This window comes from Euprymna scolopes, chromosome 5 (genome assembly GCF_053919585.1).
Source record: "Euprymna scolopes isolate OS-2025 chromosome 5, ASM5391958v1, whole genome shotgun sequence".
In the NCBI taxonomy this organism is placed as follows: Eukaryota; Metazoa; Mollusca; class Cephalopoda; order Sepiida; family Sepiolidae; genus Euprymna; species Euprymna scolopes.
Window position 1 is genome coordinate 98,611,880 of NC_136486.1, and position 25,889 is coordinate 98,637,768.

At 31.0% G+C, this 25,889-nt stretch overlaps 1 protein-coding gene across 6 annotated transcripts in view; it reads left to right on the forward strand.

The window, feature by feature from the left end:
- Positions 1-25,639, forward strand: part of LOC145276933 (multiple PDZ domain protein-like) — a 521,741-nt gene extending 496,102 nt beyond the window's left edge. For all 6 annotated transcript variants that reach the window (XM_080128414.1, XM_080128415.1, XM_080128417.1 and 3 more), the window contains 2 exons: positions 3,508-3,640; positions 11,191-25,639. In XM_080128414.1, the coding sequence (XP_079984540.1) occupies positions 3,508-3,640; positions 11,191-11,355 (298 nt within the window). In that variant the 3' untranslated portion in view covers positions 11,356-25,639. The remainder of the gene's footprint in view (positions 1-3,507; positions 3,641-11,190) is intronic.
- The last annotated feature ends 250 nt before the right edge of the window (positions 25,640-25,889 follow it).

The window sequence follows — 25,889 nt, forward strand, 5'->3', positions numbered from 1 at the left end:
TCAGGCATTCTGGAAATATATGGCAAATACATTCACATGCAGTTTGTAGTCAGTGTGAATATCCTAGTTAAGGGAGACTACATCCAGCACCTAGCATTTCCAAATGATCATCTATCTGGTATTGGCCAGGCTTAACGTTGCTTAACTTCAGTGATTCAATGACCAAGTAGAAATCTTTAGTAATTAATAATTGTATCCTTAGTGTCATCCACACTGAAGATTGAACATTCAATACCCAGAAGGCTCTTACAACTGATATTTATTTAATAAATACTAGCACAGAAACCCGACATTGCCCAGGATTGAACAGGGATCAACAAATGTTTCATGCGTCCGATACTTTTATTGCCATCAAAATCGATGAAATTGCCAAATTTTTTAATCATGTTGATCGACTGCTTGCTCTAGTCGGAGACCCACCACAATGCACCAGAAGGAAACTTTACATGCCTCCTAGCAGTGACTTAGTCCACCATACATTGTAGTCCACATTGAACTGTAGAGAACTTACTGCTGATTTTATAAAATTATTTTTATATATAATAGCTTGAATTAAAGTTTAAAATACTAAGTCAAGTATTATGATTCAATTGTTCTCTAAACAGAAACATTCATTTTGAACGTGCCCCTGTCATATCAAAGCATCTACTGTTGATTTTATATGCTGGGCACTTCTACTTATGAGGTGATAAAACTAAACTTCTCAAATGCACTTGTGATGTTGGGCTGTGTAAGGTGTTAACTTTGTTCAAAATTGAACTGTTTCTTCTTTAAGAAGATTTTTTTGAGTATCAATTTTTGATACTTATCAATGCCATTTCAATACAAAACCTATCTAAAACACTGCCAGGCGCATAAAGTACATTTGTTTGAAATTTCCAAAAAATCAGTCTAGCTGTTTCGGATTCCATAGGGAACGAACTAACATACACACGCAGTGTCTTCTATATATAGATGGACATTACTATTATTGTTGTGTAATGGGGTACCATATCACCATGCAGGGATATGTCCTGTGACGAAGGTTCATCCTGATATGTACACGTATCACTAAATGTCTATTGTTGGTTCTTCACTGTCTGAATCCTCAATTGTGTTGTTGTGGTCTATTTATGTTCCAATACTATAATCGTCTAAATGTTCGTGTGTGTTATGCATGTATTTTGGAGATATCTTATTTTAATGCATCATTGATCTTGGTCTACCTGGAATTCATCTTGTTCTTGGAGGGGAGGCTGGAACCTGTTTGAACGAATATTCATTCACTTCCAAGAACGCTGATTGTTTTTTATACAGTTTTTATTCACTTTCCAGGTGTCGATTGCAGAAGAATGGAAACTGAATATCTTTGCTTGAGTGGTAAATTCTAGGTCTCTATTCTGAGACATGTCAGCTTCCTCCCCAGTGAAGTGGGGACGACCTGTTAAACCATCCGCCCTGCTCAACATCCAAATTCCAACTCCAATGTGATAGCTAACCTTATCAGGTGGTAACATACACATACTTCTGTCAACTGATCAGATGATTCCGGTGACTTGTCTATGATATGATTTTATTATATTTTGACAGTTTTTATCAACATTCTTCATATTCATCTCTTGTTTATCTCTCTAGCTAGATAGATACAGAAATAGATAGATAACTAGATCGAGAGATATATCGATAATACACATAGATAAATAGATAGATCGACTGGCAGATAAATAACTAACAAATACTTTCTTGTGTTCAACCTACTACATAACATTATCAGTTACGTTACAGATCCATGTTACAAGAATAACATTAAAAATTAGAACAATAGTCTTTATAATCCAAACACCCCTACATGTTTGTTCTTGAAAACTCTTGAGCTGCCATATGCAATGAGTAAAATTTGAACCGCTTCTTTGGTAGAAGAGAAAAAAACGAAATATCGAATTTCAATTAAAACCAATGGTATATACTTATTTCTTATATTGAATTTAGTAACATATCAAAAAGTTATGAAAAACGATAACATAGAAAATGAATTATTAATGAAAATAGCTTTTCAAAAAATTTCAAGTTTATACATAAATAAACATCATGAAATCAAGGGAAGTAACTGATATATATTGTTACAATTAATGGCGGATATCACACTCATAGATTCGTCAAACTATGCGTTTTATGTACTTATATAGTAATATTTAATTACTTGCGACATGACAATTACGTAGATAACATTGCTTATATGGTTGAAATTGACATATAAAACAAGTAGATACCATTGGTTTTTAATGAATCATTGTTTTGACTTTCAGATTTTGCTCTTGTAATGAAGAAGTGCCTTATTTGATTACTAATGACAATGATGAAATAGAAAATTAATTATTAATGAAAATAGTTTCTGAAGAAATTTCAAGTTTATACATGAATACACACCATGAAGTCAGGGGAAGTAACTGATATTCATCTTGTTACAATAAATAGCAGATATCACTTATTCATGAAATCTGCAAGGTACATGTTTTATGTAATAATGCAGTATGCCCGGGATACGGTGCCCTAGGATACGTCTTTCTCTTTTTTTTTTTTTTTTTTTTTTTTCAGGTTACAATGTGGAATACAATGTTTTTCTGGCCCCTGGTTACGGTATTTGCCCCGCATTATGGTGTTATTTATAATGTTATTTGATTATATATATGTGTATTATATACTGTACTGTATTTTGTTACTAATTTTAAATGCTGTCTCTCGAGGTTCTACCATACTTGCAATATGACAATTAAGAGATACCATTAGTTTCTAATAAACTTTTGAGGAATGTATAAATAAAAATGTTTTTTTTACTAATTTAACTACAAAAAAGTTTCAAAAATGATTCTTTTCTCATCAGAAGGTTAAGCCAAGCTTTGAAATAATAAGTTGGCTTTCATATGCCTAACATGCCAATCAAGGACCCATCTTTGATAATCAGTCTGACAGAGACTAAGCCATTTTGGTGGCCTTTTATCTGATGGTCTGTGGTATTTGTCTTGAATAGTTCTAGGAAGTCTACTCTCTTAGGCTTTATTTTCCCTTTTTGAAGAAAAGTTAGGTTATTGCTAACTGCCTAAGGTGCCCTGACTAGGAAATGCCGACAGGGCTACCCAAGTAAATTTTAAGATGCTAGAGTGCACATTCTTTAAGGATGTTGGCTTATTCTCCTTACCTTCTGTCCTTGTACCACATCTTCCTGTCATTTTTCCAAGCCTTTATCGAGCAGCAAGTCTAGAAAAATCTTAAACATTTGTGACCGTATAGGTTTGTCATATGGTACACCATGCCCTCTGAATAGTTACTTGGTAAAGAGTTGATCATGTTCCTCACATTGTATAAATCATTTAAAATGAATAAGTAATCCTGCTTGTGTTATGGCCTATTTCATAATTTGTTATGCTTTCATTTTATTTCATTTCTTTTTATCATTATTTTTGTGCCTTTATTATGTCTTTATTTCATTTCTTTTATCATTTTGTGTCTTTATTACATGTCTTATTTCAGGAAAGGTGATATTTTATTAGAGATTAACGGAAAAAGTACAGCTGGCTTGAATTTATTAGATGTCTACCAGTTGTTACAAATGGTCCAATCAGGAAATGTATCCATTGTTGTACAAAGGCCACAATCTTATATGGTAAGCGACATTTTTTTTTTTTTTTTTTTTACGCAATTTCAAGTTGAACTTTTGGGGGATTTTTTTTTTGTTTGTTTTTTAGAAAAGCACACATTTCAAAAATTCAGCCTAACTATGCAAACAGTATCTTTCCCTCCAATTAAATCTCTCTCTCTCTCTCTCTCTCTCTCTCTCTCTCTCTCCCTCTCTCTCTCTCTTTTGTGTTCACGATTTGTTTTGTATCCTTGTTCCGTCATAGATAAAACTCTTTAAAACCAAACTAGCATCTATATGGTTCTCCATCAACACCTGAATTCAACAGCTTTGATGAAACCTAGGTTACGGCAAAGGAGATGTACAGGTATATGTTGTTATAGGTTTGTGACAGTAATAAGTATCTGACACTTGTATGTTGAATGTGATTTTCAAAGAATTTTCTGCTAGGTAGATTTCTGAACAAACAATATTAATGCAAAATCTTTTGGCTTTCATTAAGAGTGGCACTTTGTTTATGAAGCCATTCACCGGAAGTGACGTCAGACTTTAACATTATGGGGTGGCGTTCATATATATGTGTGTGTTATTGCATGTCGTGTTACTATAGTAATGACTCTAGTGGGGTTCTTTAGTATCTGAACCATTTGTAACTTTTGTAGTCAATTTACATTCAGTGATTGTCTAAGTGTGTTGCGTGCAGGTGTGTCAGACATTTACATAAACACATACATGTATTTCGACATACCTCATCAATTTTCCAACTGCGCCATTTGTCTCGGAATTTCATCTCTTCTTGGATGGAAGCTGGAACCTGTAGACGAATGCATTTCAACTTCAAGATGATGGTTGATTTTATATAGTTTTTTTTTTTAATTACTTCCTTGTGTCGATTGCAGAAGAATGGAAAGTGAATATCTCTGCTTGTGGATTTCTCTTAGTGTTCAATTCGAGACACATCAGCTCCCTCCCAAGGGTGTGGGAGGAGACAACTATTAACCTGTCCGCCCTGCTCAACGTCCAAATTCCAACTCATCTATTTTCTCAGCTAACCAGAACACGTAACAACATACACGTACTTCCGATGCTGGTCAATTTTTTTCCGGTGCAACTTGTCCAGTTTACACTTCACCATGTTTTGACAACTTTTATCAAAACATAGCTTCACATCTTGTCTTTTGTTTACTTCCAAGTAGATAGACAGATAGATAGATAAACAGATACAAAGATAGATAGATCGATAACAGCTAATTTCTCTTCTGTTCCACAACTAGACATATTAGACATACAAGACAAATTTTAAGGTGTAGATGACTAACACTGTATATAATGTAAGTTTTTTTTTTAACAAATATAAAAATAGAAGTTTTATTCAAACAGTTTTTATTTGAACTTTTATCACAAAATTATAATCTTTATAATAAAAATATGTTTATGAACAGTTTTTTTTAATTAAACATCAGGTGTTGGAACTTTTTTTTTTTTTTTTGCATTAAACATAAAAATATAACTGTTATAAAAAAATATTTATGAACTGTCTTGAAAAGGCCTTGAAAATTGTACTCTTTATCGCCAGTAAAATTTTGTGTTGCAATATTAAAACTAAAATCAAAATAACTACTATGAAATTATATTTTAAGTATTGAAAATAAAATTCAAATCCATTACTCTGAAATTGCATCATAATTTGTGGATTCAAGAGTTATGCCCCTTTATCATGAAACTATGTTTTCCATATAATAAAAACATTGGGTAGTTTCATGATAAAGGGACGTAACTTTTGTATTCACAAAAGTGGAAATTCAAAATTAAAAAAAAAAAGACACAGCGTAGACCAATCTACAGTGGGGAAAATAATATTTAATTGCGTTTGGTTAGCCAAACATAAGTGGGTCAGAGAATGTAAATATCATTGTCAACAGGCATAACTGAAAATGACTTTTCCTGTTGTCATTTATTAAGTTTTTGGGTTTATTATATTGATGTTTATATGCCAAATTTTATTTTGAAAACTTGAATTTTGTCTTGAGAAGGCCTTGAAAAACTTTGAAAAGCTTTGATAACGGATAATGAAAATCTGTATGAACCCTGAATTGCAAAATTTGTTAATTAAAACTCCACATCTTAGTTCATCAAAGCCAGAAAAAAAAACCCTAAAAAATCTGACAAATTCAGTTTCTTAACTGACCATTTCATGTTTCAACCTACCAAAGTCAAATTGTCAGGAGTTCTCAATCTCAATACGTTATGATTTATACGTGACATTCGACGAATGATAGATTATGATGTCATTCCACAACATTTAAGTCTTTATGAAGAAAACAAACTTTACTCTCAAGAGAATGGTTAGTGTTTTAAAAAAAGATTTAAATTGTTTAAACTATTTAATCTATTAAAACAGATTTTATTAAAATTTTCCTCTTATAGATTTTGTCTTGTATATATACTGCATTAATGAATTATATATCTACATATCGAATAGATCAGAGGGGATTTCAAATTGCATTGTTATGATGACTAAAGTTTTGCATTCCTGACGTGAAAATTTCACCTTTGTGTTGCAGGTATTGACAGTGTGAGACTAAGAAATCAACCCTATCATGGATATGCATCAGAAGCAGAGATGCGTCATTGAATTACTGGCAAAAGGTCATTTAGAATGGTGGTGACTATGTAGAAAAATAAATACTGGAGCACGAAAGGTTGTTTGTTTTAATGGTACCACTCCCCTCTTTGTAGCTCTTCAACTTTTCGAGTTAAAAAAAAAAAAAAATAGGTTTTACTTTTGGAACAACCATGTGTATTTTTTTTTTTTAAGGAAAAGGTCGATAATTATCATTGTTCTTCTTTAAATATGTTTCTAATAGAAAAAAATATTGTATCTGGTCCATTTTTATGGAGAGTATTCTAAAAAATTATCTGAATTAGAATTGATAAAATCTATATACTGATGAGTAAAATCATAAAAAGCTTTTCACGTATTACTAATAGTTAATTACTAATTGATAGTAATAATAGTTAATTACTGGTTAATAGTAATAATAAAATGATTTTTATGGAAACATGCATGCATGTGAATAAATATTTTTAGCTGTTGATTGTCGGAGATTGATATGTAAAATCTTAATCATGTCAAAAACTTTGTAGCTTACCAAATTATATATATAGTCATCCACGGACTCGTTTGCTGTATCACAACTCTTTACTGCGGCTAAACTAACACCCGTTCCAGCGCTGTTTTACAATAGTTCATTGTGCAAAGGGAGACAACTCTCTTTTACTAAGAGATTTGTTTATTTTTTTTCATCTTGTAATTTAGGACGCCCGATCCAGCAATATTTTTTATTAAATCAAAACATTAAAAAAAGAAAGCTTCGACAATTTTTTTTTTTTTAATGTAACAAAATGTAGTCTGTACGCGACTATTAAGAGAAAACTAACGAACCAACGATATTTTCAGTAGATGAAAACATTTAAAAAGATGCTGCGGCAATTTTTTCTTTTTTTTTTTTTCTTAATTAAAAAATAAATGTTATAGTAAGGCTTTTAAAAAAATTAGTCTTTAACCTTAAAAAATAACAAAGGATGACACTCTTTAATAAAACAAGGATGGAACTTTTAAAGCTGCGGCAACTTTTTTTCACTGTAATTAATAACACCAACATCTAGTTTTTAACATTACAAAAAATGAAAATGCTACGACAGTTGTAGAGGAATTGTAAACACAGCTATAAGAGTTTCATTCTTTGTATTTTTTAACGTTAAAGACTAGCTAGGATCGAACCTACGACCATCAAGTTAGTAACCGGCTATTTTAACTACTTCACTACAAGGTGAGAAGGTGAGCACTTTTGGTAGGTGATATCTTGATTTTTATAAACATTGTCAGTCACTACACAGTGCTCTGTTTGTTTATTTACAAAGCACTTTGCAGTATGCTTATTGTATTAGCTGGCGATATCACTAACCACCCTGCTCAACCTGGTCATGAATAGGGGTGTAGAAATTCATAGTAGTAGAAGAGAACTATACTCCTGGCAAGTGAGTTAAATGAGTAAGGGTACATGAGTCACTAGCGTTTGAGTTGATTTTAGGTTCTTGTCCAGGATTTCCTCTATATCAAAAATAAAAAAAAAAAAAATCTGTACAAGGTACATACTTGTGACTTAACGGTAATGCCATATTTCAAAAATAAATGTAAATTGATCAAGTAGTTTTATTTTTAACCAAGAAATTCAAATTTTATGAGTACGCAAAAAGGTACGGTCTCACATCGTTGTAACATATAAACAAAGGAAATAAATAAATAAAAATCCGGGTCAACAAATTTTTTTTTTATTACCTTTATTTTCGACAGCACTTTAAAAAAAAGTCTCTCGCTGCCACGTGTCTATTTTAGCCTTTCTCCTTCTTCCTACCGCACTCCGGCTGAAGCCAGTCATTTTTCGCCTTTGCTTTACACGTCCATTCTTTCCAACATGCACTTTTTTTCTCTGACCTCACATTGGCATTAGCCAGCCATTTTTTGCCTGTGATTTCACACGTCTGTTCTCCGAGCACGTGTTGCATTTTTTTCTCCTTTTTCTTTCCTTCCTCTTCTTGTGCACACTTCCTAATTTGGGTACTCTTGCATAATTTGACCCGAATTCTCGTGAATTCCGGTCAAGCATGGATCGGGCGAGACCGGCAATCATCGGTGTTAGCCGAGTGTTGTTCAAATGTTGAAACGCTAACTTGACTTTTTATTTTATTTATTTAATTTTTTTTCTGTTATGTTTTTAGTAATTTTTAAGGTGATATTAAGGGGGCAGGGTGACTTTTTATTTTGTGATTAGTTACTTATTTATTATTTATTTATTTATTGAATTTTTGTGAGTTTGATTAACTAATGAAAAAGTGCTATCTAAATGGAAGCAGATGACATTCGAATTAGAAGAAAGCGACTAAACCAACAAAAAACAAAAAAGAAAAGCTGACAAACAAATATATTTTCAAACTCGCCAAACAGAAAAATGACAAGACAGAAAATAAATCTATACATGTTAGAAAAAGCAATGAAAACATCGATGCAAACAATCTCATTGTCAGGAGAAGAAATTGCTGTCCCCAAAAAATGAGGTGCAACAATTGTTAACACAAATGTTTACTTAAAAAAAGATTGTGTGTAAAGGATAGTTTTTACTGGAGATGTACAAATCGACAGTGCCACCAAAAGAACTTGACTGAACAACAAGTCTTTAAAAATAAAAAATAAAAAAATACGGTTACAAAAAAGAAAAGAAAACAAAAAAAACTTGTACTTACACCTAACAATTATACAATTAAAAAATCTTTTCTTGGAGAAAAAAAACCCAAAACTTTCCGTTGATAAATATTTAAAAAAAAAAAAAAATAAATAAATAAATAAAATGCTAAATGAAATAAACATATTTTCATTTTTCAAAGTAGGTTTTTTTTTTTTGTTATTTTTGATTATTTGTATTTTTTCTGGTTTGGTTTGTTTTTTTCATTAGTCTGCGTCTGTTATGACGCTCGGCTGACACTGATAATTGCCGTTCTCGCCCGATCCATGCTTGACGGGAATTCACGAGAATTCTGGTCAAATTCTGCAAGAGTACTCATATGCGTCTTTTTATGCTGCTGTTGCTGTTAATCTATTTGCATACTGGCCATCCTTTGCTGCTGATACTTTTCATGCGGGTCAAATTATGCAAGAGTATCCTAATTTGCATATGCGTCTTTTTTTGCTGCTGTTGCTGTGAATCTACTTGCATACTAGCCATCCTTTGCTGCTGCTGATACTTTTCACGTGCTCACACACACTATGTTGCACACCTTTTCTTCCACCAAAAATATTTACAAGAATTTAATTAAACCTGCTTTAGGCAATAAAATTTCACACACAATAAAACATGATTAATTAAATCCAAATAAGAATGTCTTAGTGTATAGAATGTTCGACATTTCCATTTTATACTTTTTATGTCAGAAACAGGAATAGAAATAAATAAATAAAAAATCTGGGTCAGCATTTTTTGTCTTTTTTTTAACAAAAGTTTTTTTTTTTTTTTTTGTATCGCTTTTAGAAAAATGTCTCTCGCTGCTACATCCCCATTTTAGCCTGGCACACATTTCTCCTTCTTCCCACCACAGCCAGCCATTTCTCACCTTCGTTTTTCACGTTCATTTTCTTCGACACTGACTTTGTTTCTCTCACCTCACACCAGCATTAGCCAGCCATTTCTCGCCTGCGATTTTACACATCCATTTTGCTTCTCTCATAAGCACATGTTGGATTTTTTCTCTTTTTCCTTTTTTCGTTCCTGTACTCGCGCACACTTGATAATTTGCATATGCACGTTTTTCAACTGTTGCTGCTGTTGCTAATCTCTTCACACGCTGGCCATCCTTTACTGTTGCTGCTAGTTTCCATTGTGCCCATACGCGCTCTGTTGCATCGCTATTTTTGAAGAAACAAGGGGAGATAAAACCACAATAATTCAAACTTTCGAGATCAACTTTCTAATGCCTATGGTTTCCCATTAATCATTTAAAATCGTTTAAATTGATTTTCGTTATTATTATAAAATAAAACCACTTAATCAATGTATGTGATTTTTGTAATATAACATTTTCGTTCTGTCACTGGTGCGTACATCAAAGATTATTTTGTATTTTGGTTTTTAATATCGGGACAATTCTACACTCAATTTTTATTCAAGTTTTTTTCTGTAACTGTAAGACAAGTGAATGTCAAAAGTTGAAGATCTACCGGATTGTTGTGCAATCCACGACTTCATATAGCTCACAGTGCTTACCAATAACAGGGAAGGTGAAGCGAAAATTCACCGTTATGGAAAGCAAAATGCTCTACTAGATGTCTTGTATTACACTGCTCGACCACGTCTGCAATGAGGATATCTAAAAGCACATTACACTGACTGAGGATAAGATGAGGGAATGACAGTTCAAATAGTTTGGGCATGTGCTGGTCTATAATCTTCTCTTAAACTAGACTCGTTCACCATAATACCGCATTTGCCTCATGGACTTTGCTACTTAGGAAATCCCTGGCATTTGATGAATTTTATTGATAAGAATGAAGTTTTACAAATGTTTGAATAATGAATAGTGGAATGACTAAAAATACCTTTAAAAAAACTAAAATAACATAGATAAAATAAGATAAAGAAGTTAGGGTTAGTAAGGATCTTTGAACTCTTGCTAATTTTAGGCAGTCCACTGTTCTCTGGTTTGTCAGTGCCGAAAAACAAACAGGCAGATGTCTTCATAGTAGTGGAGTTTTAAGTGGGAAGAGAAGAATTAAAAAAAAAGCAAGTTTTTTTAACACCATTTTAAATGAGCTCTTGCCTTTGCATTAGTTGTCTGGAAGTGACCGATAGGAAGGCCGATAATGAGATTGACAGATACTTTGCACAAAAATCTCTGTAAAACCGGCCTTCACCACGTCTGATCATGTTAAGTAAATGAAAATCCATCAGTGTAGACTCTGACATACCTCGAAATTAACATAGAAGAATTTTATTTCAATTTAATTTTGTCTCTCTCTTTTACAGGCTGGTGAATGTCACTCGACAAATGGCCCAGTTCCGATGTCTGGATCATCAACAATGAAAGTCAGTGGGAACAAGGAAGCCAGCCAACACCGACAGCTGCGACAGTCGACGTCAGCTAGTGCCCTTCAGGAAAAAACACGCACCAAAGTTGCAACTTTCTTTTAAAGATCTGACAATCACACAAACACAAAACAAAGTCATTAATTATAATTACTTGTTATTTATCTCTGCATGTTTCATGAATGAATTAAACGTGACTTTTGTACAAAACACAATTGAAATTTACAACACCTTTTCTCATAAAGTGCTCTCATTTTTTTTTTTTTTTTTGTGACCAAAAATCTAAATGTGTAAAGATAATAGTACCATATTTAACTTTAGTTAATAATGATAATCATCATCATAAACATCATAAGCTTAATTGACATTTTATTTAAACAAATAATTTAAAAATGGGATGTACTAAATTCTATTTATATGTATGGTATATAATATATAGGTTAATAATTTCCTTGAAAATATCTTTAATACATAGATTCTGAAGACAAGTTTTTTAAAAAAAATTTTGTTTATAATTTGTTTATTATTTTCTTAAAGTTCATATTACAGATTTGTTTCATTCACAATCAACAAGCCAATAAAATTATGTCTTTACTGCATGTTTGAGCTGTTTACCTTTTAGACATCAAATCTTTTTCTTTGAACTTAGGTTTGATGTCTGAGGAGTAAACACCTCAAATATGCAGTAAAGACATAATTTTACTGGCTTGTTGATAATGAACGAAACAGATCTGTAATGTGAAACTTAAATAATAAACAAATTATTAAAAAAAAAAAATTGTCTTTGGAAACTAGCGAATTATCTGCTTATATTATATATCTGATATTGGTTCTGTGTCCTAAAGGGGGAGACTTGCAGTGAGTGGTGCAGTTGTTTTTTATGACAGGTTCACTTCTCTTGCCACTACTGGTGGAGCTTATCCTCACCTCTCTTGAGACCACTGGTGATCTAGTGCCTCCACAGGTTGTGCTGGTCAGCAAGTGCCTCTCAGCTTTGAAAGTTTAGAATCAGAACCAAGATCAGACATGTTTGATGGATACTAATGATTTATATATATATATATATATATATATATATATATATATATATATATATATAAAAGGAAAAAAACAAAATTATTTATATATTCATCAACGTTTTGTCTTTATTTCAAGATTTTCTCAAGGTGATTGATTTGAAGAGACAAAATACAAGTACAATTTAAAAAAAATATTTGGTGCCTTTGTCATGTGAAAATATTTTCAAAAATTGTTCTTGTATTTTATTTCTTTAAATCAATCATCTTGAGAAAGTTAAAATAAAACGAAACATTGATGAATATATAAATAATTTTGGTTTTTCATTTTTCAATGACGTTGGAATATTATTTCCATAATTTTCATCATTATATATATATATATATATATATATATAATTAGAACTTACACCTATGATTCTATGTAAAGTTTAAAAATTTTTTTTTATTTAACCACCTCATTTCTAGACTTGCAGCATCTATGTAGAGTACTCTCTAGTCCCTATTCACTTGCCTAGGACAGAACAGGTGAAGTAGAACATTAAAACAGATAGTACACTTTGATCTGAGTCAAGTTTTCTAGTCTTTTGGTGATTCTTGTTAACTCTGTATCAGAGTAATTACTAAAAGAGTCTGTACTGCTGCCCAGCTCAGCAAGTGAACCTGCAGGACTAAATTGTAAAAGTTTGAACCAAAGAGCTAACACATATATTCTTGATAGTGGCCTGTCTTGCCTCCTGTGGTCAAGTGCTGTGCTAACAAAATGTGCAATGATGATTAAATGTTTATTACTTTTTGGTCTTCTCCGGGTTTTAAAGCTCAAGTTGTCAACTGGTTTGAATTTTGAACTAACAAGTCGCAGGTTCAAGCCTTATCAGTGGGCATATCAAGTTTGAGCAAGTCTTTCATAAACCTTTATGGTCAAACCCTTATAAAACAAAAATAAAATCATAATTTCTGGAACAAATACTACTGTATTTATAAACTAGAATGTTTTTTTTTTTTTTAGGTTTGAAAACTTTGGATAAGTTTTATTGTATGAACTGTATATTTTTAGGTCAGCCATGTTGAGAACTACTGTTTTATAAGTAAATGCTACTAAATTAATTTCATTTTCAATAAGATTTGTTTAAGCAGAAAGTATCAGGGAATTTCTGTATACAAGAAAAACTTGTTTACAGTATTTATATGGAAGATATAGAATTATCATGTGATTTTGCAACTGTGTGCTGTAAAGCTAACTTTGGGTTGAGCTTCTATTTCTCACCTGTTTCTAAAATGGGAACCCTGTTGTTTTCTCTGTTTTTAAACCATGTTTATAGGCACACGTAATTTAGCAATTATTGGTTCACCAGTTTCGCAATATATAATCATTTTATGGGCAATGTAAGTTTTCAGCTGGATTGTCCATTGTATTTTATCAGTTTTGCGAAACTCAATGAACATAATTTGCTTTATTATTATTATTGTTGTTTTTTTCCCCCCCTAATGTGCCAAGTTGTTAAACTTTTTTTTTCTTATAAATTTGACAGTGACAAAAAAAGAGCCTTACATTGTTAGCTTTACACAGTGACACCAAATGAATGAACGGAAAATGAATTGTGTGACTTTTATGGTTCTCAAACTAATGAAGATGCTCATGGGTTTAAGTTCCCAAACCTTTGAGCAAGGAACCACTTAGGTCTGAAAAAAAAATTTGGTCTTTCATATTCTTTGCTTGTTGCAGTTCGTATATTTGCAACATCTTAGAAGAAACAATTTATATATACAGAGATACTTATATGTGTATGTAAATTTAAACATTATGAGGAGCCTACACAGATCGACCTATGTTTCAACAATAAGATAACTCATCAAGGCTCCAAAATAACTTTCCCAATCAGAAAATAAAATTAAAGGGATTTTGATTTTATTTTCTGATTGGGAAAGTCATTTTGAAGTCCCCGATGAGACGTTCTAATGTCAAAACATAGGCTCCTCATAATGTTTGTATACTTTTATTTATAAACACTCTACTCAACTACTGAGCGATTTGAAAAAGTATTGCTTTTTTTTTTCTTTTCTTTTTTAATCAATATATACAATAATGAACATCCAATGTAATGCAAAGAAGAAAAATTGTTTACACATTTATCGCCATTTTGTCTATATTCAAAGACTTTCTCAAGAGAAGTTGAATAAAGACAAAACATGTATGAACATATAAATAATTTTTAGTTTTCGTTTTTCTATTTTTCATTACATTGGATTATTAATTTCATAATTATCATTAATATATATATGTGTGTGTGTTTGTTGGTGTTTAATAAAGGATATTTATATATAATAATAATGTGAGAAATACTGATAAATAAGTATTCATATTTCTTTTTAACTTAATGACAAGCTTTGCAATATTGTAGGTTTTATCAGATTATATTTTTAAACTAAGAAAATCGAGATCATTTTTAAAGAACTTTGAATTTACAATGCAAATGAACAATGACTATGGGGGAAAAGAAAAACATTTTTCAAAATTAACACTGAAAAATATCAGTTTCTCATATTGTTTAAAATGTCTAAATTAAAAAAAAAAAAAAAATGAATTAAGGTTTCTACTTGTAAATGTTCGAGTTATGAATTTTTGAAACCTCAATTTTACCATTCCATGACAATAATGAAATCAAAAAGAATTTCTAGTTCTACAGAAAGTTAAAAAAAAAAAAAATTTGATCCGATGAAGCTACGAAAAAAAGCTTTACTTATTTGTCAAAATATTTCTCATTATATAATAGTGGTGACTTGCGCTCATCAGGGTTTATCAGGCTTGGAAAAAAAATTTAATTGTAATGTGTGTACTATATTTGCTGCAAGATAATTGTTTGTTACATTTGGTCTAAAAAATGTATTTTTTAGTTATGCAAACATTTATGTCGTTTGCATATCTAACCTTATTACGGATCCAAGAACAAACATTTCTTTTTTAAGTTGATATTTTGAGTGCTGAACGAAGCCGCTTATAGATTTCCTGAAAAGTATTATGGAATATTTACTTCTTGATAAGTAAAATGGAAATTTGTGTCGGGCCAGTACCTCAACACTGAGAGATTGTTTGTAGGGATTTCTTATTTGAAATGCTTCACAGTCTGGTGAATCAGGCTCAGTCCAAGTATCCTAACTGCATAAGTCACTACTGATATGTCTGTGTGTGTGTGTATATATGTGCATGTTATTGATAATTCCTATAAAATTATTAAACCAAAAGGAAGAAAAATTAATAAGGAAAAAAATTAATTTGAAAGAATGCAAAAGTCTTCCATTTAAAACGCAAATACCTGAGGGCAAATACAAAGTATTTGGGACAATTCTGTCGCTGCTGTTGCTGTTAATGCTGGTGAAGATGATATGTTTTTCTTTTTTTTTTTTATATAATAATATATATATAATATATATATATATACACACTGTATTTCCTTTTCTCCTACTGGAAATAGTTTAAAAAAAAAAAAAAAACAGAACAAAAACAATTTTGTATGCCTTTTGGCACAAAGGATTAAAAAGAAAGACATTTTGGTTTACACAAAGAGAAATAAGTAAGAATGAAAGTTTTTTTTTTTGTTTTTTTTTCTTCAGGAGTAAAATCCAATTTATTTTTGTGATCATTAATGTTTCACTCTTTTTGAGCTTCATCAGGAGGGAAAATAGAAATTATACTTCAAAGCCACCATCAGCATGGTTAAAGGAAGCCGATGTTTCTTGTGGCAATTATTATTTAAATAATGACGATGATGTTTGTCCATCACTTGCGAAGTTCAACATCATCATCATGTAGTTGTTTTCTGGGTCCAGAGATGGCTAATCAGTCTGGTCCGAGCTCATCAGTCTCTCTCTCATGTAGGGCACTTGTGGGATGATTTTGTAACAAATGCTTTGTCGGGAGGAAAAATAGAAATTATATTTCAAAGCCACTCTCTGTAATACACACGTGTGCGTTCTTGATGTGGATATAATTATTTTAACTTTCTTTCACTTCATTTTCTATCTGCAGCTAATGATGAACATTTCTTATATTTCTTCCCGAGAAAGCTCAAAATGAGTGAAATGTTATCGATTACAGATAAAATAGATTTACTGTTAGTTAATCCTTGAGTACTCCTCCTACTACGACAATCTCACACTGTCAGTCATGCCTGCAGGTTCCTATTTACTTGCCTCCCCACGGGGGCAGAGTTAGACACCAAAGTCGGTTTTTAATGTGGAGAAAGGAACAAAATTAAAAAATTTCTAAGTTGTGAAGGATTTCTCCTCCACTAACTGAGAACAAAAGACTGAAGTGTAGTATCAGAACAGATACTACACTTTGATCTTGGCCTGCTTGTTTACTTACGGTGTTCTGGTACTTATCCAGTTTCACCCCAATTACAATAGCACAAAAACGGTCTGATGTTAGGTTTTGAAAAAAGGCTGTGCACCAAAATTTATGCAAGTTCATCCAATATTTTTGTTTTTGTAAAATAAAATTAAATTTGATCGGTAAACGATTTCTATCCAGTATTATTATGATGACTGTGTGTTTGAATTATTTCCCTTGACGGTTGACCTTAATGTTAGCAGAAAATGGCGGACAAGGCATTTTGTTATGTTTTCTTTTTGTTTTTGTTTTTTTAAAATAATACTTGGATTTGTACAATTTTTAGTGTACTTCCGGTTTTAAACCTAACATGTAAATACTTAAACTGTTTTATGTCATTTTCTTTTTACTATGCAAGTAAAACTTGATTAGCACTGATGATCTCATATTTAGTATTTCCTCAAGGACAGTAACTCTATGGCATCTTACGATATTTGACCATTATAAACAACATAGCAAAAGTAGAAATGCAGTTACCATGCCTTACATTGGTTATTTTAGTCCTTGATTTTTAATTTAGTGAAACATTGCGTGACTATGATAATTAAACAAAAAAAGTGTTACCCTAAGACCAAATCAATTTTTCTTTACGTTTCGGAAAGTGCGGCACATTTGAATGCCATCAAATAGTGTTGTGTTAAGCTCGTTCCTTACATCTGCCCTGAATTTATTTGAAAAAGTAAGAAGAAAAATGGAGGCAGGTGAATTTCCTTCTTTCTTTGAATTTTTTAAATATTAAAAAAAAAAAAAAAGAAAAGATTCGTCATTATTTTTAGTGAAAAAAAAAAAAGAAAAAAGACGATTTTTTTTTTTTTTTTTTTGTAAATCTTCCGTCAATGTGATGACTTGAATGCATCAGTTATTGACTCGTTTATTTCTTTTATTCATCTTTTAAAATAAAAAAAACAGTTCTTGTCCAGAATTGCCTCTATATTTAAAAAAAAACAAAAAAACATATCTATGATGAAACGAAAGTATCATATTCCAAAAATCACATAAATCTGTGCCTAAAGCAAAATGTAGATTCCATGAATAAAGCTTCTTTCTTAGAACTGCACGCCTGTAGAACTCTCTTCCATTTGCCTGCTTCCCAGCTGATTACAACTTGGTTGTCTTCAAGTCCAACATAAACAAATTCTTGATGAGCCGCCCCCTTAAGTAATCCAATTTACAAAATTTCTATTACTAATGATTACTACAATATTATCCCATTGACTACTGTACACTCTATAACCCTTATCCTTTAGTGGCCTCCGGCCTTGATAAGTGGTGACTGATGTAAAAAAAAAAAATGAATAAATTAAATAAATGTTATCAAAAGCAAGATAAGTTACTCTTCTACCTATCTCGAAAAGTTTTTAGTTTTACTAGGTTCGAAAAAAATATGGTGTTGAGCGTTAGGTGAGAGCAAGAGAAATGGCTGCAAATTGACACCTAAATATTTAAAGTTTTGATAATGATTTAAAAATCATACAAAATATTGTTAGAAACCCGCGCAATAAGTAACGTTATTTTTAAATATAGAAATCATATTTTATGAGTAATGAAGAGTGGCTGTCTTGTCTGCCATTTTTAAAATAAAAAAAAATAAAGGGAGATAATTTAACATAATTGAAATTCGTGAGATTTATGTTGTAATAATACCTAGAAATTCCCATCAATCACTTAAAAATTATTTTCTTTATAAAAACAAAACTATTTGATCAATTTACATAATTTTTGGAATCTGATACTGTCGTTCCATTACGCATACATGCATCATACAGATATTACTTTATTTTGTTTCTTAATATATGGGGGAATTCTGGACAAGTACCAAAAAATCGTTTTCTGCCGACTTGTTAGAGCTGTTGCCATTTCTTAAGAGTTCCATTTGGCTGCAATTTTTGGATCCACTTATGGGACTCCAACTCCAGGTTTCTGTCTGCATTGAAGGATTAGCATTATATCAAGGTGTTCCTTCTCTTCGACTAATTATGATTACAGACATAACTGAGAGGAGAACGAACAAGTTCATATCTTTTCCAGTGTTATTAGTTGCAAGGGAGCTCAACAGCTCTCAACAAAACTTGAACTCGGTATACAGAGACCACAGTTTCGCCACTTACACTTCATATAATGCTAAAAATAATGATGGAGATGTTAAACACAAACCGATTTTGTAGGTTTTTATATATATATACTTCAGAATAAAATTATCTAACAATCAACTGGTATGGAAACCTGTAATTATAAGTTTTACAAAATATTATTGGCAGTAATATTCTATAAGTACTATCCCACCTAATAAAAATTGCTCAATATACAAAAATGGACCGTTACCTTGTGATGTGGATTACTCAAAATACAGTTTGGATCATTTTACCACACTGCTATCAAAGACATTCACTTCTGATTTTACCTTGCAATTTGGATGTGAATTTTTATACCCTTTTCATTAACTTCCCTTACTCTATGGCATTTAAATACTTAAAAAAACTTTTAATTGTTATTTTCCATGTCTCACTGACTTTAGCAAATATGGTGTAAACCATTATAATTATTTGCTAATATTTTCTCCTCTGAAGAGATGGTAGACATTGAAATCCTATAGGATAAGGAGTTATAATATTTCAAATGTATTCTTTGTTTAACATAGAATAATAAAAATATTTTGATTTGAAATTTAAACATTTCACGTCATAAATTTTTAAATTTATTGAATGACTAAAATTTGAGATATATATATATACACACACACACATACACACACACACCAGGTTAGAGGTATTCAAGATTGATAAATAATGGACTTAATAAGGTTATTAAGAATACTTAATAACAGAAGAGCAGTATATAATTATTTCAAGTTAAAAATGTTCAGAGAATGAATTATAATAGAATTTATACAAGAGTGCTCAACATTTTGTTTTTACAGAAGCATTTAGGTATTGCTACACAATCATGAGTATGTATCAGTCAACTAGTTATAGATAACTAGGGACTTCATCAGGAGATAAAATAAAAAGTATCTCTCTCTTTATATATATATATTTAATTACACACACACACACACACTCTCTCTCTATCTATCTATATATATATATATATAGAGAGAGAGAGAGAGAATGTGTGTGTGTGTAATTAAATGAAAGAACAATCTTCTAAGATTTTTATTAAATTTTTGAAAAAGAAAATCTTTACATTTTTATTTCTTTACTTTTGTTCATTCAAGGCATAATATTGCCACAGAGATATGAGGTTAGGTGAATTAGGGGGTCATACCTACAGGGACATCGAAAGTGATGAGTTATGCAGCAAGATGTTTGTTTACATTGGTACAGTTAGGAAAAACAGGGAGCAAGGAAGGAAATTCCAAAAGCAAGAAGTTCAAGTAAATAAACAATTAACCTTTTGATATTTGGGGGACCTCTACAGTCAAGTGTGGTATTTTGCTGATTCTCAAGTCGGTCGAAGGTATTTAGGTTGAAGTGGTGGGCACTATCAGTACGGCAACTTTTTAGGAGCACATTCCATTAAAGTACTTGTAAAACAAGCACAGAGATGCAACGATGGGACAGAGGCTGGAGATTGGTAGATAGTGTGGGACCTATTAGGTTAGGAATTTTTTTTTTTTTTTTTGACTCTGATGCATCAACAAACCAGATGTGACAACAATGCGTCATATAATGACAAATGGTGGCTTTGTAGATATAAAATACTCTCAGGTGTGAGTTTTCTAGCACAGTTAGAGGCAGCCAACCTTCCTTGTGGTAATTATTAATTACATAATGACGATGATGTTCATCCATCACTTGCACAGATGACCATCATCATTATGTAGTTGTTTTCTGGGTTTGGAGATCGATTGTCAGTCTGATCTGAGCTCTGAAGTATTTCCCTCGTGTAGGGCACAGGCACCCTGTGGGATAATTTTTGTAACAGAGATGCTGACTAACCACTCTGTCTTTCTGAATAGCATGTTTTTTTTTTTTATATTCCTCCGTGCATGCAGATTCAACAATCATGGCTTGTAGTATGCCAGGAACATCTGTTTGGAGCTAGACATTTTTACACATTGTAACACAAAGTGAACTGTTTAAGAGACGTCTTCAAACTATCCTTGAACTATTTCTCCTATCCTCCTATGGTTCTTTTGCCTTTGGTCAATTCACTGCAAAGGGAGTCTTCCTGAAATAATAATCAACTCATTACGTACAGTTCTCATGTGCACTACAGCTAATCAAAAAGTGTACGTACAGTGCAAAGAATAATGTACACACAATCATGGTATGCATGTGTATGAAGGTGTAGTTTGGACGAATTTTGGGAGGCAAGAGAGTTGAAAGTATGAACAGTCAAGAAATGATACAGGCAGACACTTTGTTCCATGTTTCAACAATACTTGAACGTGAAAATAATGTTTTCCAAAGTCATGGGCATTGTACTGTTTTCTGACTTTGTTAGATGCATGGAGATCAAAACTCTGCTCAGGATATTGTTGTTGGTGAAATGGTTAATAATTTTATCCCCATTTACTAAGGCAATCACTATATATCTGACCTTACAAGGAATGAATTAAGCAAAAAAAATTTTCTTTTAAATAACTTGTCAGATTCTTAGAAGAGGGTGAAAATTTTATATATAAATTTAATTTAAAATATGCAACACTCTCTCTCTCATATGTATATATATATATATATATATATATATATATATATATATATATATATATATATGTATATATATAATAGCAAATGATAGACAAAGCCAAATGTTAGTATACATAGATGTATTTGTTGATGTAATAAGGAAACAGTAATCGGGGCAGGTGTTATATGATCTTTATACCATGTATTTCGAAGCCTAGTTCTTTTCATCAGAAGAGGGGCTAAGAAGGTAAGTTGCAAACATTCCAATGCAACATCTAGCTAGGGGGACAATTGAAGGGATATTAAGGTATCCGGTATATAGGAGAGTTATGGATAAGGGATGAGTGTGGTATCTGGGGATGCTAGACTAATGTGAGTAAATTTTAGTTAGTTGGAGACTTGTGAGAGATTAGGAGCTATAAGGAATAGATGGATGATATAATATGGGGTGGATGGTGATGATATCGAGATGGCATATTCAATGGATACGGATTGCTAAAGATTATCAAACAGATGATAACAGTTGAGTAGAGTAAGAGGAAATAAATAAAATGCAGTAGATAGAATAGTAAATAAATTCAGTAAAAAAATATAGATATGAGTTTAGGTAAAAAGTAAAGAGGAGAGGTGTGTGTTTATATGTGTGGTTTTGTAAATCATCTGAAATCACACAATCAAAGACAGGAACGACAGCCTTATGAGGAGGTTTTTATAGCACATCCGGCAACGCATGTTTGTGGTTTAATCTGCAAATCTAAAAGTGGCCCGACATGACATGTGAAGATTCACAATATTATCATGCAATCACTTTTACAAGAAGGAAAACTTTTATGCCATATACTTTCATGTAGGACTAAAGCTGGAGAAAAAAGTCACCTACATGCACACAGCTGCACAACACTTAACTGAAGAGATGGCAAACTTCTGTCAAGTAGCAGTCATCATATATATATATATATATATATATAATCATCATCATCATCATATATATATATATATATGTATATATATAATCATTCATGTTTAAACAAAATAATTCCCTTTACAAACGCCTTTTCGAAATTTCGAGCAGAGGGAATCATTTTATATTAAACTAGCATAGCAAACTGAGCCCCCCCCCCACACACACACGCATTTTAATTTAAGAGGTAAACTATTTATTTTTAATTTAATTCTTAGTCAAATTGTTTAGATTTTAATTTTCAAAGTAATTAAAAGATTTATTTGCAAAAAATTTAAACATTTTTTCTTAATTTTTAGATAGTGGGAAGTCTTTTGAACAACAAGAAATCTCAACCGCCAAGAAGTGGCGGGAGATTTAATAACCCAAACTTATTTTTTTTTTATTTTTTTATTTTTTTAAGAGTTGGGAGGAGGGAGCTGTCATTTCATTTTGTCAAACATTTATATGGATATTTTTATGAAATCAAAAATATAAATAAATTTACCTCCTTGCTTAATTCTTATAAAAGGGGGGTAGGATTATTAAATTCTGTCAAAAACTCATATGAAGTAAAATATATAAATAAATTTATATATATTTTTTTCTTGTTTTCTCCTCAATTATTTTGAAAGTTTTACCTGTGTTTAACCATTTACCTATAAAAGTTGGTACTGGAGGTTAGTTTGAGTTTAGCATTTTCCAGAAAAATTCCATATATATATATATATATATATATATATATATATGGAACGTTTTGTCTATAAAGTATAGAGCAATTTCTGTAGGACATTTTAAGTAGGAGAACTCAATGCAGAGTAAAAATAAATGTAATAAAAGTTAAATGAAGAAATAATAAAAAACCTCAATCAGTTTACTCATTTGACAAAGCATTATTGGGTTAAAATAAATTTATAAGATTTGGCTAAATTTTTGGTTGCTGTTTTTCTTCTTTTAAAAACTTAAATTAAATTGAATTGCATCTTTGCGATATATGGTTTTGTTATTTCCATGTATTCAAAGGAAGCAATTCAAATTTTTTCATTAAAAAAACAAAAATGATACATTTGCAAGGCATGCATCAAGAATGTGAGTTCTCTTTTCACCAGACATGTATTTTTATTATTTCTTTTTTATTACCCCACTTTTCACCATTTGAAGCTGATGATAAGGATAGTCACCCCGACCTACCCGCCATTTTCTTTGTAACTGAAGAAATTAATTTTGTGACCAGGAACAGGAAAATACATTTCTTGGCTCTACAATAGAACTGTTATATTTGGTCTAAAAATATTTCTTTTTTTTTAGTCATGCAAACGACACGTTTGCTTATCTAACCTTATTATGAATCCAATAACAAACATTTCTTTTTAAGTTGATATTTTAAGTGCTGAACGAAACTGCTTATAGATTTCCTGAAAAATATCGAGTCAAAATCATTCTGGATTATTTACTCCTAGATAAGTAAAGTGGAAATTTGTGTCAGGCCAGTACCTCAACACTGAGAGAAATTGTTTGTAGGGTTTTCTTGTTGCTTTGAAATGCTTGACAATCTGATGAATCAGGCTCAGTCCATATAGTCCAGAAGTAATCAAGTAATTGCAAACAAATACACAGTGCAAGATCTACTTTCACTGCCTCCTTTTTCCAGTGGATTTGTATCTGCGTTACTTTTAAGTGGGCTACTTTATATTTTAATTTTTTTTAAGATAAAATACCACTTATATATACAGTCAAATATGGCACACAAACGTATTGGCAAGCGATTTCAAGGGAGACTTTGTGGGAGGAGGGGGCAATCAAACGGAAAATAGAATCTTTTCTTGTCATAAATTAATTTCTTTACTTCAGTTAAAAATTTCGAAATTAAATTAACAATATGAGATTAAACTAGTCTGTTTCGTGTTCTTGTTTAATTTATTTTTTAAAAATCTAATCGATATACTATGGAAACGTTATGGTGTTTTTTAGTTTGTATGGTTCTACACAAATAGAAAAACGTGATTGGTTGACAAAAAAAAGGAATAGTCAGAGTACATATTACCAAGGCAGTAGTTTTTACGATGTCAATACCCAAGTTCGAATCTCACATAAGTCTAAAGAATTTTTAAAAAACAGGATACATGTTTTATAAATTTAAAGAAATTAACATAACATTTAAAAAAAAATCCATTACATATATATTTTTTTAAAACTAAGCAATCTTTTTTTATAATAATCTGCAAAAAAAAAAAAAAAAAAAAAGAAGCAGACTTTCACTTTTAGTTCAAAGTAAATTATTTTTGCTTAAAAACATCATTTCTAATGAGGGATGTGCTTGAAGGCTTAACAATGCAGAAAGTGGGACAATTGTTGAATAGGTAAATTAATAATTGGTAACATTGACAAATTCAATAATTTCTAATGAAAATATTTATTTACTGGTGTGGATAGCTGTATCTAGTTGTTGTTGAGGGTATCAACAGTAACCGGATATAGCCATTCACACCGGTAAATAAATATTTTAATTAGAAATTATTCAATTTGTCAATATTATTACTATTTACCTATCCTGTATTCAACAATAGTTACCCACTTTCTACATTGTTAAACCTTCAAACACATCTTTTAACCTACACGCAATGCTTCAAGCAAACTATGACATCTATTTCATCATTTCTAATGATTTTTTTTGTTATTTTGCTAATGAAAACAAAACATAAATTACATTCATCACAGTTACTCTCTCATGCAAAAATAGTAAGTAACGTATCTTTTTCCACAAAATTTCACAAATATTTTTTTTGTGCATACCATAAAATGGGAGAAGTGAGGTAAAAGTGGAAACTGACATACCCAGATACTGTACTGAACTAGTTAATTAAATTTTATTAAACTACGTTATTTTTTTATATCGTGGTAAAACCAAATATTTTAAAGATTTTTATTGACAAAAGAAAAAAAAAATTATTTGAAAAATTTCAATGGTTTATGAAATGCAAAGTTTTAAAAATCCTAATTTTATACAAAAAATAAAATTAATGCACATCGAAATTAAAGTTTGCTGCACCTTTTATTTATTTAATTAAAATACATTTTAGAACAAAATTGTTTTTTCTTTTGTTTTTTTTTTTAATATTTTCTGTACTCTATAAGTTGATACAAGAAATTACTAGAAAAAAATAAATCTAGATTTCTGGAAACTGAATAATTTAAAACACTTTTTATAATTTTTATCTAAGGGAAATAACTCCGTATTAAAACAAAATTTAAGTCAAAAGTAAATATAGAAATTCTGGTTTTTATATGCATTATTTTTTCTTTTCTCTTCTTTTGTTTTGTTTTCCCTCCTATCAAAATTGTATGACATTTTTATTTTTTAAAAATAAAACAAAAAAATATTGATTTCCTAATAAAAAAGGAAATAATCAAATTATGAAAATTTATGTTCTGTTTTTTTGTTTTTGTTTTGTTTTTGTTTGTTGTTTAGTCTTGAAATATTTCAAAAGCAAAATGAAGTCTTTTTTTTTCTTTTAAGTCGAACAGAATCGATAATACACTTTATAATGTTCATATTTTTGCAAATAATTTAATATAAACGCTCTATAAATTAGGTACAAGGTCATTAAAAGTGTGTGGAAAATGGTATTTGTCTATCCTACTCTTAGCTAGAATTATTGCAT